The 15,299-nt window shown below is 46.0% G+C and overlaps 1 protein-coding gene across 1 annotated transcript in view; it reads right to left on the bottom strand.

The window, feature by feature from the left end:
• The window catches only part of CFH (complement factor H), a 1,163,637-nt gene that overhangs the window by 725,447 nt on the left and 422,891 nt on the right, over positions 1 to 15,299 (bottom strand). The window contains exon 10 of the mRNA XM_075322035.1: positions 11,514 to 11,690. Coding sequence (XP_075178150.1) covers positions 11,514 to 11,690 — 177 coding nt within the window. The remainder of the gene's footprint in view (positions 1 to 11,513; positions 11,691 to 15,299) is intronic.

Raw genomic sequence — 15,299 nt, 5'->3', positions numbered from 1 at the left:
AACAGCATACCGTTAAACTCAAAGTGTCCCATTGGGGTGGTGAAAGCTGTCTTCTCTCTATCCTCAGGAGCCATGGATACTTGCCAGTAACCGCTGGTTAAGTCGAGAGTGGAGAATTATGCAGCTGAGCCAAGAGCGGTGATGGATTCTTCAATCTGTGGAAGAGGATAGGCATCTTTATGTGTTACGTTATTCAACTTTCGGTAGTCAACACAAAATCTGATGTTACCATCCTTCTTTTTCACCAGTATGATGGGTGCAGCCGACGGGCTTTGTCTTTCTCGGATGACTTCAGAATCTTTCATCTCCTTTAACAGCTTCTTTACTTGTTGATAGTTAGCAGGAGGTACTGGATGATGTCTTTCTTTGATAGGAGGATGATCACCTGTGTCGATCTTGTGCTGGATCAGAGTAGTCTTGCCGAAGTCAAGAGGGTGCTTGCTAAAAGCTTGGCTGTGTCGCTTAGCGATTTTAGTTACGCCATTGATGTATTCGATAGGAGTGTTAGCATCTCAAATTAAGTTCATTCCACCAGAAGGTAGTGGGTGTATTAGAGCATTTGGGAGTGGCTTTTAGCGACTTTTGATGAGCAAGTGTCTCTTCATCTAGGATGTCTTCTGGATCAAGGCTATACAGTTGAGCAACTGAATTAAACTTGTATAGCTCGATGGGCGCATTACTTAGGTTGATTAGCCGTAGTGGTACTCTACCATTTAAGACGGTGACAATACTTCTGGCAGCTTTTACTAGGGGCTGTCCTTCAATCTGGATGGAGTCAAGAAGAGCTACATAGTCCTCGTTGTCAATTCCTGGTCGAGCTTGACACCAGACTAGAGTCTCGCTGTTGGTTGACAGGGTAACTGGTCGTGCATCGGTAATATGCACACGGCAGATCTCACCTTTACTGCTGGCAAATGTCTGTTGGGCACAGAGCACTTTGATAGTCCACTGAACAGCTTGCCTGTAAGGGGGAGAAGCAGAAGGGAGAGGCATGCAAGGCAGCGAGCAATTCAGTAAACACATGGCGAATGACATTCATGCCTAACACTACTGCTGTTGTTTCTATCTCAGCCTCAGTAATAATTACACCTTGACCTGGTAACTTGTGATCACCAATTTCGATTGTGGGTTCCCAGTATCCTAGTTGGGAAATAGGTTGACCATTACTTGCAATGAAGTCTAACTTTGCTTTACCCACTGGATTCAGGAGATCAAAGTCCCAATTCTTTTCAAAGGCTTGTCGCTCAATTGTGGTGACTTGTGAACCAGTGTCCACTAAAGCTTCTAGAGGTACACCATCGATCCATATGGTTATATACGAGCATTTGGAGATGAACCGGGAAATCCATTGTGATTATCCCTTTGGGCCCTTGGATTCACCTCCCAAGGGGTGACCCTTGGCATCGGGGTGGACCGTTTAACTTATAACATTGATACTTGTAATGTCCAAGACGCTCACAATAAGTACAGTATACACAATCACCAGATGGAGGCCTTCCAGGAAGGGGCCTATCAGGACTTGGCCTACTAGAACGTGGCTCTGGGGACAATGTCCGGTTTACAGATGATTTACATGATGCAGGGGGTTGGCCTTTTAGCTCCTTTAAGGCTTGGCATACAGATTAAAGGACTTGGACAAGAGCATCCATGGTAAGAGGTGCATGAATGAGAGTAGGGGCTTGCACAGACTGTGTGGCCTGCATAGGGGTAACAGGTGAAAGAGGAGATACAGTAGAAATTCCAGCAGCAAGGTTTGAGGAATGAGGCGCAAGAGCATAGCTGGTACATGGGGAGTCAGTACCCACTACTCGCAGGGCTAGAGCTTTAAAGTCTAAGAAAGGCATGTTTGGATTTTGTGCTGCTGGCATGCGGAGTTGACTTTGTACTAGCCTGGAGTCCACACCTTCTATGAATCTGTCAGTGATTATGTTTTCTGCAGCAGCAGGATCTATAGTGTCTATTTGCTGTAAAGCCCTGTAGACAGACTGAAGGGCTAGTGCGTAGTCCCTAAGAGTCTCACCTGGTCCCTGACGTCTCTTATAAAATTTGAAACGAACCTCGGTGGAGGATTGGCCTTCAAATTCTTTTCTCAGGCAGGTGAGGATCTGTTCTACATTGGTTTTCTCGGTAGATGGCCAGGAACGTACCTTCTCAGCAGCTGGTCCATCAAGCTGGCCCAGGAGAAGTTGTACCTGCTGATGGGGAGAAAGTGAGAAAAGCTCAAGAGTATACATCATCTTTTGTTTGAACCCAGCAAGTGTATGAGGATCTCCTCTGTAGCTTGGGAGACTAGAGGTTCCAATGAAGAATGGCATGCCGGTAGCCATGACAGGGGCTGGAACTTGGTTGGCGGCATTAGCCTGTTCCACTGGAGCACTAGCTGATAATGATGATGAAACAGAGTTAACAGACTCAGCCTGGTCATTATGAAGAGGTTCAGACATTTTGGTGATGATGAAGTACTGTCTCTTTAAGAAAAATGACGACACTGTAGCTTTAAGGGATGCACTATGATGCACCAACAAGGTCTCTGAGATGGAAGGCTCCCCCTCTTGAATATATCACTGCTGTGAATGAGGATTTGAACTTATTTGAGTAACTTGGAAGGCAGGAGAGTAGAAGAGCTGGTGCAGGTGCTGTTAATCCCAGCATATAACAGGAAACAGTCTTTGGCAGTATTCACTGGCAAGATAGATGTTAATGAGCAATGCTGAGACTTGTATTGCAGTAAGAGAAGATACGCACAGAGGAATGATCCTGTTTGTGATGCCAAATTCGACCTTTGTAAGGGCCCAGGAACAGAGGACCTCAAATGTTCTATATGTCACAGTTGCTGTTCTGGCACGAGGGTGCAGGGGCCGTGTTCCCTGGGTGGTCTACAAGGCCCTGATGTTCCCTGCTATCCATCCCCACACAGTATCCACAGCTGATGGACAGTCCACAGACACAGTCTTGGGGATAACAGTTGCTTTAATATAGCAGGAACAAAGCAAATGAATACGGAATATACTGTATGTTTCAGTCTTTTGTGGGTAGGCCACGGCAAATACAGCTTGGAGTTGAATGCTGAAGTGCAATTAGGGTTCTGGAGCTTTAAAAGCACGATTTGTTTCAGATGTAATTCTGGTATGCTTTTAGAAGCAGGTTCAGAGTCTCTTGGAGCTTAGAGTGTAGATATAATAATAAGATTGTACAGGCCTGGAGTCCTGGGGTTAATTTCACTGCTAGTTCAGACACGTGCAGTACTTGTAAGCAAATATAGAAAGTTGACCAGCGCGCTACGGGGACTGGACGGCTGGTGCGTGGACAATGGCATGCAAGCCACTAATATTGCAGTGGGTGGGAGACCCTCAAACTTCCCCAATCTGCGTGCAGTAGGGTCTGGTATATTATCAGTATGCCCTACTGTCTGAAGAGATGTATATCTGGCCAGTGAGGATTCAGGATAGGAAGCCTTCAGTATATTGGCTGTAAAAGTCAGTAAATGGGGAAATTCTAGGCCTCGGGCCTAGTAGGAGTCTTGTGATGAAGATACTCTCCACATATTGTCTGCCCTCAGAGGAGACTCAGCCAGAACCAGAACATTCCAGTTCTTTCCAGACAGAGGCTGGAGAATAGCTCCACCTATTAAGCCATGTGACCAAGAACTGGCCAATAGGATAACACTCAATGCACACTTCAGATTCTTACAGTTTTCACCAGTAGATGGTGCTACAATACAACAAATGAGAAATGCTTTACTTATAACATATAACATGATATTACATATAAGTGAATCTACTTAAAGAAACAGACACAATCTGGACTGGGCCACTACATGGCCACACTCCCAAATGTTAAATAGAGGTCACAGTGTAAAAAATGTAATAAGGACCTAGTGTCATACACATTATGACAGGGTTGTGCTGCATTAGTTCAGGTAAGTCATATAAAAGTCTATTAATGTAATGTATTGTATGTATTCATACAGATTAACTTACCCATAAAGTGCAGTTACCAACATGTCCAGGCACAAGTGAACTTTATGGGTAAATTAATCTGCATGAATTAACATAGGTTAGTCATTGATTGAATACAATTGCGGCTGTATTGGCTGAGAATATGATATTATAGCACTACCTAGTGGCCAAATTTATTAGTACATGCATTACATTAATAGACTTTTAAATTACTTACCTGGGCTGATGCAGCACTACTCTGTGGTCATAATGTCTATGACACTAGGTTCTTATTACATTTTTCACACTGTGACCTCTATTTAACACCAGAGGCGTATTCGGGGGGGGGCTGGCGGGGCATCTTCCCCGGGCGCAACTGTGAGTGGGGCGCTGTCGGGCTGCCTGATGCAGGGGTGTGAAAGTCTTCCCGGGGGCTGCGGTTGCCCCTCTGCAGTGGGAGCCGCTATTCTCTGAGGCAGCTGTCATGCTGACAGTCACACTCATAGAATCTGCAGCGCACGGCTCCCACTGCTCAATTGTCCTTGTGTCTGTCAGACGCGAGAACAATTGGAGTGGTCATGCCGGCACTGACTTCCGGGTCAGAGTGACGGCTGTCATGTGATCAGGTCAGCTGATTACACTGCTGACTCGGAAGTCAGGGCCGCAGTGCAAAGGCGACAGAGAGCGCTGATAAATGCTCCAGTGTGGAGCTGAATACACGAACGGAGGAATATTATGGGGTGAGGGGGGAGGTATCTATGCACACGGAATGGGGGGACAGAGGGTGGGGAGAGGGAACTATCAGTGGACACATTATGAGGGGATAGAGGTTGGGGAGGGGAAAGTATCTAAAGACAGTATGGAGGAGAGAGGGGATGGGAAGGGAGCAGTATCTTTAGACACAGTAGGGGTGAGGGGAATGATCTTTTGACAGTATGGTGGGAAGAGAGTTTGGGGAGGAGGAAGCATCTTTGGGCACAGTATGGGGAGAAAAATGATGAGGGATGGTGTATATATTGAAAAATGATGAGGGATGATGTTTGATGAGAGAAATGATGAGGAATTATGTATGGGGAGAGAAATGATGAGGGATGATGTATGGGGAGAGGCAGGATGCGGGGGGGATGTATGGGGAGAGGGAGGATGCGGGAGGATGTATGGGGAGAGGGAGGATGCGGGGGATGTATGGGGAGAGGGAGGATGCGGGGGGATGTATGGGGAGAGGGAGGGGTGACGTATACAGACATGGTATGGGGAGCAAATGGGAAAGAAATTTTGAGGACACAGAATAAAGAGTGACATGGTATGAGGATCAAGTGGGCAGGATGGGGAGTTAGATGGAAAAGTATATGGACACGCATGAGGTAGTGAGGAAGACAGTAAGGGATGAGAAAAATGTGAGGGGGCACAGAATAGAGACTGGGTAGTGGAGGGACGTGGTATGGAGAGTGGGCAGAGTTGGAGGACAGTTTGAGGCCATAGCGAGGAGGGGGTGGGATGAGAGGGCACAGTATAAAGACTGGGCAGTATAGGGTGATACAGTGAGAGCACAGTGTGAAGAGTAGTATGGAAAGGAGAGGGAGTGTGTGGGGCATGTAAGGTAAGAGGAGCAGTGTGTGGGTCATATTTTGTGCAGAGAACACAGTGAGGGGCCATTATTTATTCTGGGGCACAGTGTAGGGCAGATATTTTTAAATAGAAGTATTATAATTATTCTGCTATTTTAGGGGCATCGTGATGGGATGTGCTGCAGAAAACCGGAGAAGATGGAAATCTGCAGAGATGAGATGTGAATGTGAAAAGTCATCATGGCGTCAGGACAAGGTGAATAGAAAGAAACGACTCAGAGGCAACAACATCTATAAAGGTACCTGAATGTAAATGTTTATTTGTGATACTGACTATGTCCCATCATTAGGCCTTGGTCCCACTTGCGCATTGCTTCTGATGTGAGCACAATGGGACCCCCACTGATCAGCTGTTATTGGTGCAGGTGGCTGGAAATGCTAATTTCTGAATCTGCTTCGTCTTTTGATAGTGTCCGCGGCCGGGTACTGCACATCCACCTCATTGATCTTAATAGGAACCTGCTGCCACTATCTGAAAACGGAGCAGATCCAGAACTGAGCACTTCCGGGCACCTGCCACCACCGACACGGCACCTAGAACAGGCTATTGGCGGGGGTGCCAGGTGCCGGATCCTGAACAATCAGACATTGGGGATCTATCCTAAGGAAAGGCCTTCAGTGTTAAAGTAGTGGACAATCTCTTTAATAAAGTCTTCTGCCGTCTGACAAGTTATAGTAAGGGTTACTATGTTTTTATTTATGTTGTTAGGAGCATTAAAGGGGTTGTCCAAGTATGTGATGAGTCTGCAGTCACTCTATGTGACTGCAGACTTCTGAATTCTCACAGTGCACACACTGCCCGCTGTCAGGATTCTCTGATGCCGGCAGTGACAGTGGGAGCTTACAAAGCTGCAAGTATGTGATTTACATAGATGTGGTCACGTGCGGAACAGACATGCTCAATGAAAATGAATTGACTGAGGCTGGACACATCAAACCAGAATGTGGCCAGAAGTGTACAAATCTCATACTTGTGCTCACATGATCGTCCATTCTCGTCACTGGCACCGGAGAATCCTAAACGTGTGCAGAGCAGAATTCAGAAGCCTGAAGTCACAAAGAGATTCACTGCAGACTTTCATCTCTAATCTCGACAATCCCTTTAATTACAAAATTAAGTAGTGTAGTATCCTCAGTTCTAACTGCTCGCTGGTCACCACATGGCCACTCCACTCATATGTGATTTTCATACTTGCATGTGACAATTAGCTTTTCTTCATACGTTTCTCATTGAACATTGAGAGAATTATTAAGAGAAGCTCGTTACCACATGACTGTAAGTGTGCAAATCACATGAGTGACTGGTCACATGACGACCACCCAAATTGCTTGGAAGTGGGGGGGGGCACCAAACTGAGTTCTTGCCCCGGGTGCTGGAAAGCCTAGATACACCTCTGTTTAACACTATTTTAAGTCCATAAGATCACCATATTGCGAGGTGCAGGTAAGGGGTAGCGAGAAACGCTCAGATAATTGCCGTTTCGCACACGTCAACAGGTACTTTGAAGCGCGACTTGACACACACGAAATGACTGTTGTCCTGAAGTTCCACGCTCCTCCTTCCCTGCACCTCACAATTTGGTGATCTTATCAATTTGAAATAAAGAATTGAGGATACAAATGGTAAGTGCTGCTGCTTCAATTCTTTTTATTTTTATTTTTGCATCCACTAGATGTGCCCATGCTGACAATTTGCCCTTATCTTCCCGACTGCCTCTGTGCATTAGCAACTGTGGAGCCTCAAAGCGAGGCTTCCTCGGTCACTGCTGGTCAGTGGCAATCACATACTTGCAGCTTTGTAACCTCCCACTCTCACCGTCAGCACCAGAGAATCTTGACAGGGTGCAGTGTGCGCAATGTGAGAACACATGGAGTAACTGCAAACTCATTACAAACTTGGACAACCCCTTTAATGCTCCTAACAACATAAATAAGAACATAGTAACCCTTAACTTGTCAAATGGCACAAGACTTTATTAAAAAGATTGTCCATTAGGATAGGTCACCAATGTCTGATTGGTCGGGGTCCGGCACCTGGGACCCTCGCCAGTCGTCTGTTTTAGGTGCCGTGCCGGTGATGGCAGGTGGCCGTAAGTGGTCAGTTCTGGATCTGCTCCATCTTCTGATAGTGGCAGCAGCCTCCTATTAAAATCAATGAGGCAGATGTGCAATACTCGGCCGCGGACACTATCAGAAGACAGAGCAGATCCAGAAATAAGCATTTCCAGCCAACTGCACCAAGAACAGCTGATCAGTGGGACCGAGACCTAATGATGGGACATAGTCAGTAGCACAAATAAACATTTACATTCGGGTACCTTATAGATGATGTGTTCTCTGAGTCATTTCTTTCTATTCTTCATCTTATTCTGACGCAATGATGACTTTTCACATTCAAATCTTGCCTCTGCAGATTTCCACTTCTCTGGTCTTCTGCAGCACATCCCGACACGAAGCCCTGAAAAATAGCAGAATGATAATAATACTCCTATTTAAAAATGTCTGCCTTACACTGTGCCCCAGAATAAATAATGGCACCTCACTGTGTTCTCTGCACAAAATATGACCCACACACTGTCTCTCTTATAGTACATGCCGTCCACACTCCCTCTCCTTTCCATACTGGGCCCCCTCTTCACACTGTGCTCTACATTGTGACCCCTAATACTGCCCAGTCTTTATACTGTGCTCTCTCATCACACACCCCTCCTCGCTATGCTTTCATTCTATCCCCTGATGTTACCCCCTCTCCATACCGGCCCCCCTCCACTACCCAGTCTCTGTTCTGTGCCCCCTCACATTTTTCTCATCCCTTACTGTCTCCTCACTACCTCCTGTGTGTCCATATACTTTTCCCCCTCACTCCACATCATGCCCACTTGCTCCTCATACCATGTCACTCTTTTTTCTGTGTTCTCAAAATTTCTTTCCCCTGTTTGCTCCCCATACTATGCCCATATACATTCCCCCCATCGCTCCACATACTATGTATACATTCTCCCCTTAGCCTCGCTCCCTATATTATGTCTGTATACATCACCTCTCACCCTCTATCCCCATACATCACCTCTCACCCCAAATACTATGTCTGTATACATTACCCCTCACTCCCTATATCTGTATACATCACCCTTCACCCTCTCTCCCTATACTATGTCTGTATACATTACCTCTCACCCTCTCTCCCCATACATGACCCCTCACCCTCACTCCCTATACTATGTCTGTATACATTCCCCCTCACCCTCGCTCCCTATACTATCTCTGTATACATCACCCCTCACCCTCTCCCTCCCCATTCTATGTCCAAAGATACTTCCCCCTCACCATCTTCTCTTCCCACAACACTGTGTCCAGATAGTTCCGTCCCCCACTCTCTCTCCCCCATACTGTGTCTATGGATACTGTCCTCTCCCCACCTTCTGCCCCCATACTGTGTCCACAGATAGTTCCCTCTCCCCACCCTCTCTTCCTCATATTGTATCTATAGATACTGCTCCTCCCCAGTGTTCTCTGCCACCTCTGTGCTGCGGCCCTGACTTCCGGGTCAGCAGTGTGATCAGCTGACATGATCACACTGACGTCATCCTGACCCAGACGTCAGTGCTGCACTCACTGCTTCAATAGTCCTCGTATCTGAATCTACAAGGACAATTGAGAAGTGGGAGCCGCGCGCTGCAGTTTCCATGAGTGCGGCTGTCAGCTTAACAGCTGCGCTCAGAGAATGGTGGCTCCCACTATGGGACAGCAAACGCAGCAGGCAGCGTGACAGCGCCCCCCTGACAGTTGTGCCTGGGGCAAATGCCCCGCCAGCCACCCCCGATATGCCTCTGCCATTACTAACACCTTGGCTTGATGTTAGCTGTCAATGCACAGCTGACATGAACCCCACAAGTATTACCCTGATTGCCACTGCACTAGGGCAATTGGGAAGAACTGGTAAAGAGCCAGAAGTATCTCATCCAATGGATGCACCAATTCTGGAAATGTTTAGGCTGAAATGGGATAAATAACTGTGGTCATTCCAACCTTGATAACATCAGCCCCCAGCTGTCTGCTTTACCTTAGATGGCTATCAAAAACAGGATGGAGCCCACTTTTTTTTTTTAATTATTTAATAAATAATTTTAAAAAATGGCAGGGGATCACCTCTATTTTTGATAATCAGCCATGATAAAGCTGGTTTACCTGCACCGGTTATCAAAAATAGGCAGGAGCCCACGTGATTTTTTAAATTTTTTAAAATCTTTGTTGTTCACAGCAGCGTACAGTCAGCTTCTGCATGCAATAAAGATTGTTGATTGACTGTGCTGCAGCCTTTCAACAAACTGTATTAACATATGAACAGTGCTTTTTTTTTTTTAACGTCTGTGTTTGAGTCCGAGCCCTGGACACCCAGTGATCAGTATAAACCCCAATCTTTACAGTTCAGGTTCGCTCATCCCTAATCACAATATACCGTATTTTTCACTTTATAAGACGCACTTTTCCTCCCAAAAATTTGGGAGTAAAATGGGGGATGCGTCTTATAAAGCGGTACCTGGGGGGGTCCTGTCTGAGGCGATCGGGCGGCCGGGTGCCTGTGGCTGCATGCAAGCGGCCGGGTACCTGTGCTTGCGTGCGGTGGCAGCCGGGTACCCATGGCTGTGTGCGTGCGGCAGCCGGGTGCTGTGTGCGAGCGGCAGTCGGGTGCCCGTGCGGGCGGCAGCCGGCTGCCGCCCTCACACAGGCACCCAGGTGCCGCCCGCACACAGCACCCGGCTGCCGCCCGCACACAGCCATGGGAACCCGGCTGCCACCGCACGCAAGCACAGGTACCCGGCGGCTTGTACGCAAGGTGAGCGGGCAGCCTGCTGGCTGCCACTCTGTGCGTGCGGGGCGGGCGGCTGTGCAGCATGTTACCAGTTGTCCGCGGTCCCACTTTCAAATGATGGCGCCGGTGGAGCTCTTGGATGAGAGCTCCATCTGCGCACGCGCTGCTCCGGGAGTCAGCACGTGCGCAGATGGAGCCCTTGGATGAGAGCTCCATCTGCGCATGCGTCGCTCCGGGCGCCATTACTTGAATCGGGACCGCGGACACACTGGGAAAACACCGCATCCGTCTGCTCCACCACTGAGCAGTCCCTGCCGCTGCCACCACTGAGCAGTCCCCGCCGCTGCCACCACTGAGCAGTCCCCGCCGCTGCCACCACTGAGCAGTCGCCGCCGCTGCTGCCACCACTGAGCAGTCGCCGCCGCTGCCACCATGAACCGGGACCGCGGACACTCACTGCACCGGCCTGCTGCACGGCTCACCCGCCACGGCTGCTGCCACCACCACGGACCCCACGGCTCCTGCCACCACGGATGCCACCGCACCTGCAACCACGGACCCCGCTGCCACTGACCCGCCGCGCCTGCCAGCACAACCTGTGCCTCCTGTGACCCCGCTTCACCACCACTGCTGCCACCCTCCGGTAAGAGAACACCGGAGTATAAGACGGACCCCATTTTTCTTTTTTTTACCTTTTTTTATGTCTATTTTATGTCTAAGTTTGGGGTGCGTCTTATATTCCGGTGCGTCTTATAAAGCGAAAGATACGGTAGAATTCTAACAAAAAATGACCCAGAATTATTTAATTATGCAGACAACAAGCATTCTCTAGAACAAACATGTAAGGAGAGCAAAAGATTCAAATTTAATAGCAAAATGTAAAGTAAGAATTTAGAAGCCAGATTTTTAAGTTAATAACAAACCTTTAAAAAATATGTAATGAAAAGTAAATTATGCATAATTATATTAAAACACAGTTCTGTTTTTGACACTTTTGAATTCTAGACAATATATAAGTCATAAACAAGCATACAGCAATTCAACCTAGTTTATATAAGCTAATATATTTTGTATATTTTATATTTCTGTGATTAAACATTGTTTTTTATTTTTTGAATCATACACAACACTTACCTATACACTTTGGGATTTCAGACCACTCTCCATCGAGACACTGGGCTGTGGCAAAAAGATTGCGTGTTTGTGTCATATAACCCTTATTACAATTATACTGCAAATATTCTCCATTCACAAATTCACTTTTAGATTGGGTGTATTTTCCATTTAGAAGTCGAGGTGCCTTGCATGTTACTAGGAAAAAAAAATAAAAATGCTATAGCAAATATAAATGACTACTTAGAAAACGAAGTAAAGAGTGTAAACTGTCTTTATAGAACAATATTGATAGACAGTTAATAGCATATTTTATAACACTAGAAAACAAAATTAAAAATCAAGATTCAAGATATAATAAGTAACTAAAATATGTAGATGATATGATGAGTCAAACGATTAGTCCTGTTATAAAGAGGAACATTAGGAATCATGGAGACGTTTCGTTGATATTTATTAGTACAGAGGATTTTTTTAAATGTTGTCAAAATGTAAATTTTTTTGTTGCCCATAAAAAACATTCACAGAACAGTGTTTTTTTTCTTAGTGATCTTGTAAACATTTGTTCTCTCGAAAAACAGTTGTGTTTAGGTAGGTTTATAATCTGCTCCACAATAATCTTTCCAGCTTTCACATTGCTGACTCTACTGACAGCCGTAGTGTCTGCAGAATACATAAGATTTACTCTTGCAAGCAGCCATGGATGATGATTTTGCATTCTTGGAATTTTCTCTACTGGCTAACACGGTACAAAGATATATTTTACCTGGCATGTCAGATACATTTATTTGATTGGTTGCATAACTGATATAAATATCCCTCACATAGGGGCAGTCCTCTGATGGGAGTCGGTGCTCTCAGTCCAACGCCTCCTCCATCTTGTGTGATCACAGTTCTACGTACCAGCACTGTGTGGATGACGCGTCCTATATCATCCACACAGAGGCCTCCATTGCACTCTTGTGGATTCGCATTTTGATCTGCCCTGCTAAGTGCAAAGCAAAGTACTGTAATGTGCAGGCACAAGGAAAGGTCAAAGACTGCCCCCCCATGCACACTACAATACTTTGATCTGCCTTCAGCCGGGCAGATCAAAGTGTGCATGCACAGGTGGGCAATGAAGGCCTACGTCATCCATACAGGGCTGGGATGGGACGGAAGACAGCAATCGCACAAGATGAAGGAGGCGCCGGACCGAGACCAGCTACACCCACCGAACCAGACCATCCTCTATGTAAATATAATAAAGCTCTTTTTTTATGTTCTACAGAGTGGCCTAGGCACTTATAGATAGCATTCTAGAATATTATATATATATAAGGACTCACTGGTGGTGGCCATAGCTCATAAGGGAAAAGCCTGGTGACAGGATCCCTCTAAGGTGTGTAGCACACTAAACTGCTCACAGAAAAATGCCTAAATCACAATCATTGATAACTATTAAAAACACAAATATTGGAAGAATAAGACACCCACATTATATATATATATATATATATATATATATATATATAAATATATACAGTACAGACAAAAAGTTTGGACACCCCTTCCATCTCTACAACACTGCTAAGGACAGGCAACAAGCAGAAGAGACTTGTTTGGGCTAAAGAACACAAGGAATGGACATTAGACCAGTGGAAAACTATGCTTTGGTCTGATGAGTCCAAATTTGAGATCTTTGAATCCAATCACCGTGTCTTTGTAGAAAAGGTGAACGGATGGACTCTACATGCCTGGTTCCCACCGTGACGCATGGAGGAGGAGGTGTGATGGAGTGGGGGTGCTTTGCTGGTGACATTGTTGGGGATTTATTCAAAATTGAAGGCATACGGAACCAGCATGGCTATCACAGCATCTTGCAGCGTCATGCTATTCCATCCGGTTTGCGTTTAGTTGGACCATCATTTATTTTTCAACAGGACAATGATCCCAAACACACCTCCAGGCTGTGTAAGGGCTATTTGACTAAGAAGGAGAGTGATAGGGTGCTACGCCAGATGACCTGGTCTCCACAGTCACCAGACCTGAACCCAATCGAGATGGTTTGGAGTGAGCTGGACCGCAGAGTGAAGGCAAAAGGGCCAACAAGTGCTAAGCATCTCTGGGAACTCCTTCATGACTGTTGGAAAACAATTTCCGGTGACTACCTCTTGAAGCTCATCAAGAGAATGCCAAGAGTGTTCAAAGTAGTAATGAAAGTAAAAGGTGGCTACTTTGAAGAACCTAGAATATAAGACATATTTTAAGTTGTCTCACACATTTTTAAGTATTTTATTCCACATGTTGTAATTAATAGTTTTGATGCCTTCAATGTGAATTTACAATTTTTAGAGTCATGAAAATAAAGAAAACTCTTTGAATGAGGAGGTGTGTCCAAACTTTTGGTCTGTACTGTGTATATATATATATATATATATATATATATATATATATCGCATTTTTCAGCAGATTATAAGACTTACTTTTCTTCCCAAAAATTTGAAAGGAAAGTGAGGGGTGCATCTTATAATCTGAATGTAGCTTACCGGGAGGCAGTGGAGAATGATCACAGGAGGTAGGGGCAATGCTGTGGGCTGCGAGTGCTGTGCTGATGCTCACTATGGCCAGTGAGGCAGGGGCCATCGTGAAAACGTCCGCAGTGCGGGCTTCAAATAATGCGCCTAGAGTCAGCGCATGCGCGAATGGAGCACTTGGCTCAAGATTTCATCTGCACACGCACTGCCTTAGGCCCATTGATCCCTAAACAGTGGACTTAAGGAAAATGATACCTGGAGGTGGCACGTATGCAGATAAGATCTCGGTTTGTCATTAAGCCAACTCTGGGCATTATTTCTTTTGAAGCCCGCACCGCCGACAGTTTCTGGATGCTCCCTGCCTCACAGCATCCACAGTGAGCATCTGGGACACGCGCCTCACCACCTGCAGCATCACCCTGCTCCACTACCATCCCTGCCCCCTGTGACCCTGCTCCACCACCACTGAAGACCCCTCCTTTTTCACCTTTTTTTCTCTAAACTTGCGGTGTGTCTTATAATCCAATGAATCTTATAAAATAATAATTAGGGTATATACACAGTTAAAACCAGAAGTTTGCATACACTACCTAAAAAGACACATGTGCATGTTTTTCTCACTATCTGACATGAAAACAGAATAAACCTTTCCCATTTTAGGTCAATTAGAAACCAAAATTATTTATATTTGCCAAATGCCAGAATAATTAGAGAGCAAGAGAGAGAGAGAGTATGTTTTAAGGCATTGTTATTTTTCTGCCTTTTCAGCTTTACCCACATATTTTCAATAGGATTAAGATCAGGGATTTGCAATGGCCACTTTGACTTTGTTATCCTTAAGTCACTTTGTGTCATGTATGGAGTAGAATATGTCCATATGTAATGTGTGACACACGTGTGATGCCCTGGCCTATCAGGTCGTCACAAGGTATTGTGCAATCTGCCCTTCAGCACAGTATCCACTCCTCCTTGTTTACGGATCTTGGTCCTTTGGTGTTGCTAACAGCTTAGCCAGTCAGAATCCCAGAAACACTTTACACCGAACCCACCAGACACACCATTGGGGCGCCTGAAGGGAAAAGGGCCGCCCATATGGGGGGTTGGTAGGGAGAAGTGAGAAAGTGACAGAGAAGTGAAACAGGAATGAAAGGAGTAGGAGGTGGAAAGTGACTCTCTGGGAGAGAGCAGGGCTTCTGGAGTTACTAGGTGGCAGACGTTAGTCTGGGCCTGGTAGGAGCTGGAACCCCGGTGGCAGGGGATCGCGTCAAGGGGCACGGACTGCCGAGGAGGG

Source organism: Anomaloglossus baeobatrachus, chromosome 8 (assembly GCF_048569485.1).
Source record: "Anomaloglossus baeobatrachus isolate aAnoBae1 chromosome 8, aAnoBae1.hap1, whole genome shotgun sequence".
NCBI classification, from domain to species: Eukaryota; Metazoa; Chordata; class Amphibia; order Anura; family Aromobatidae; genus Anomaloglossus; species Anomaloglossus baeobatrachus.
This window is presented reverse-complemented; position numbering and strand designations above follow the sequence as displayed.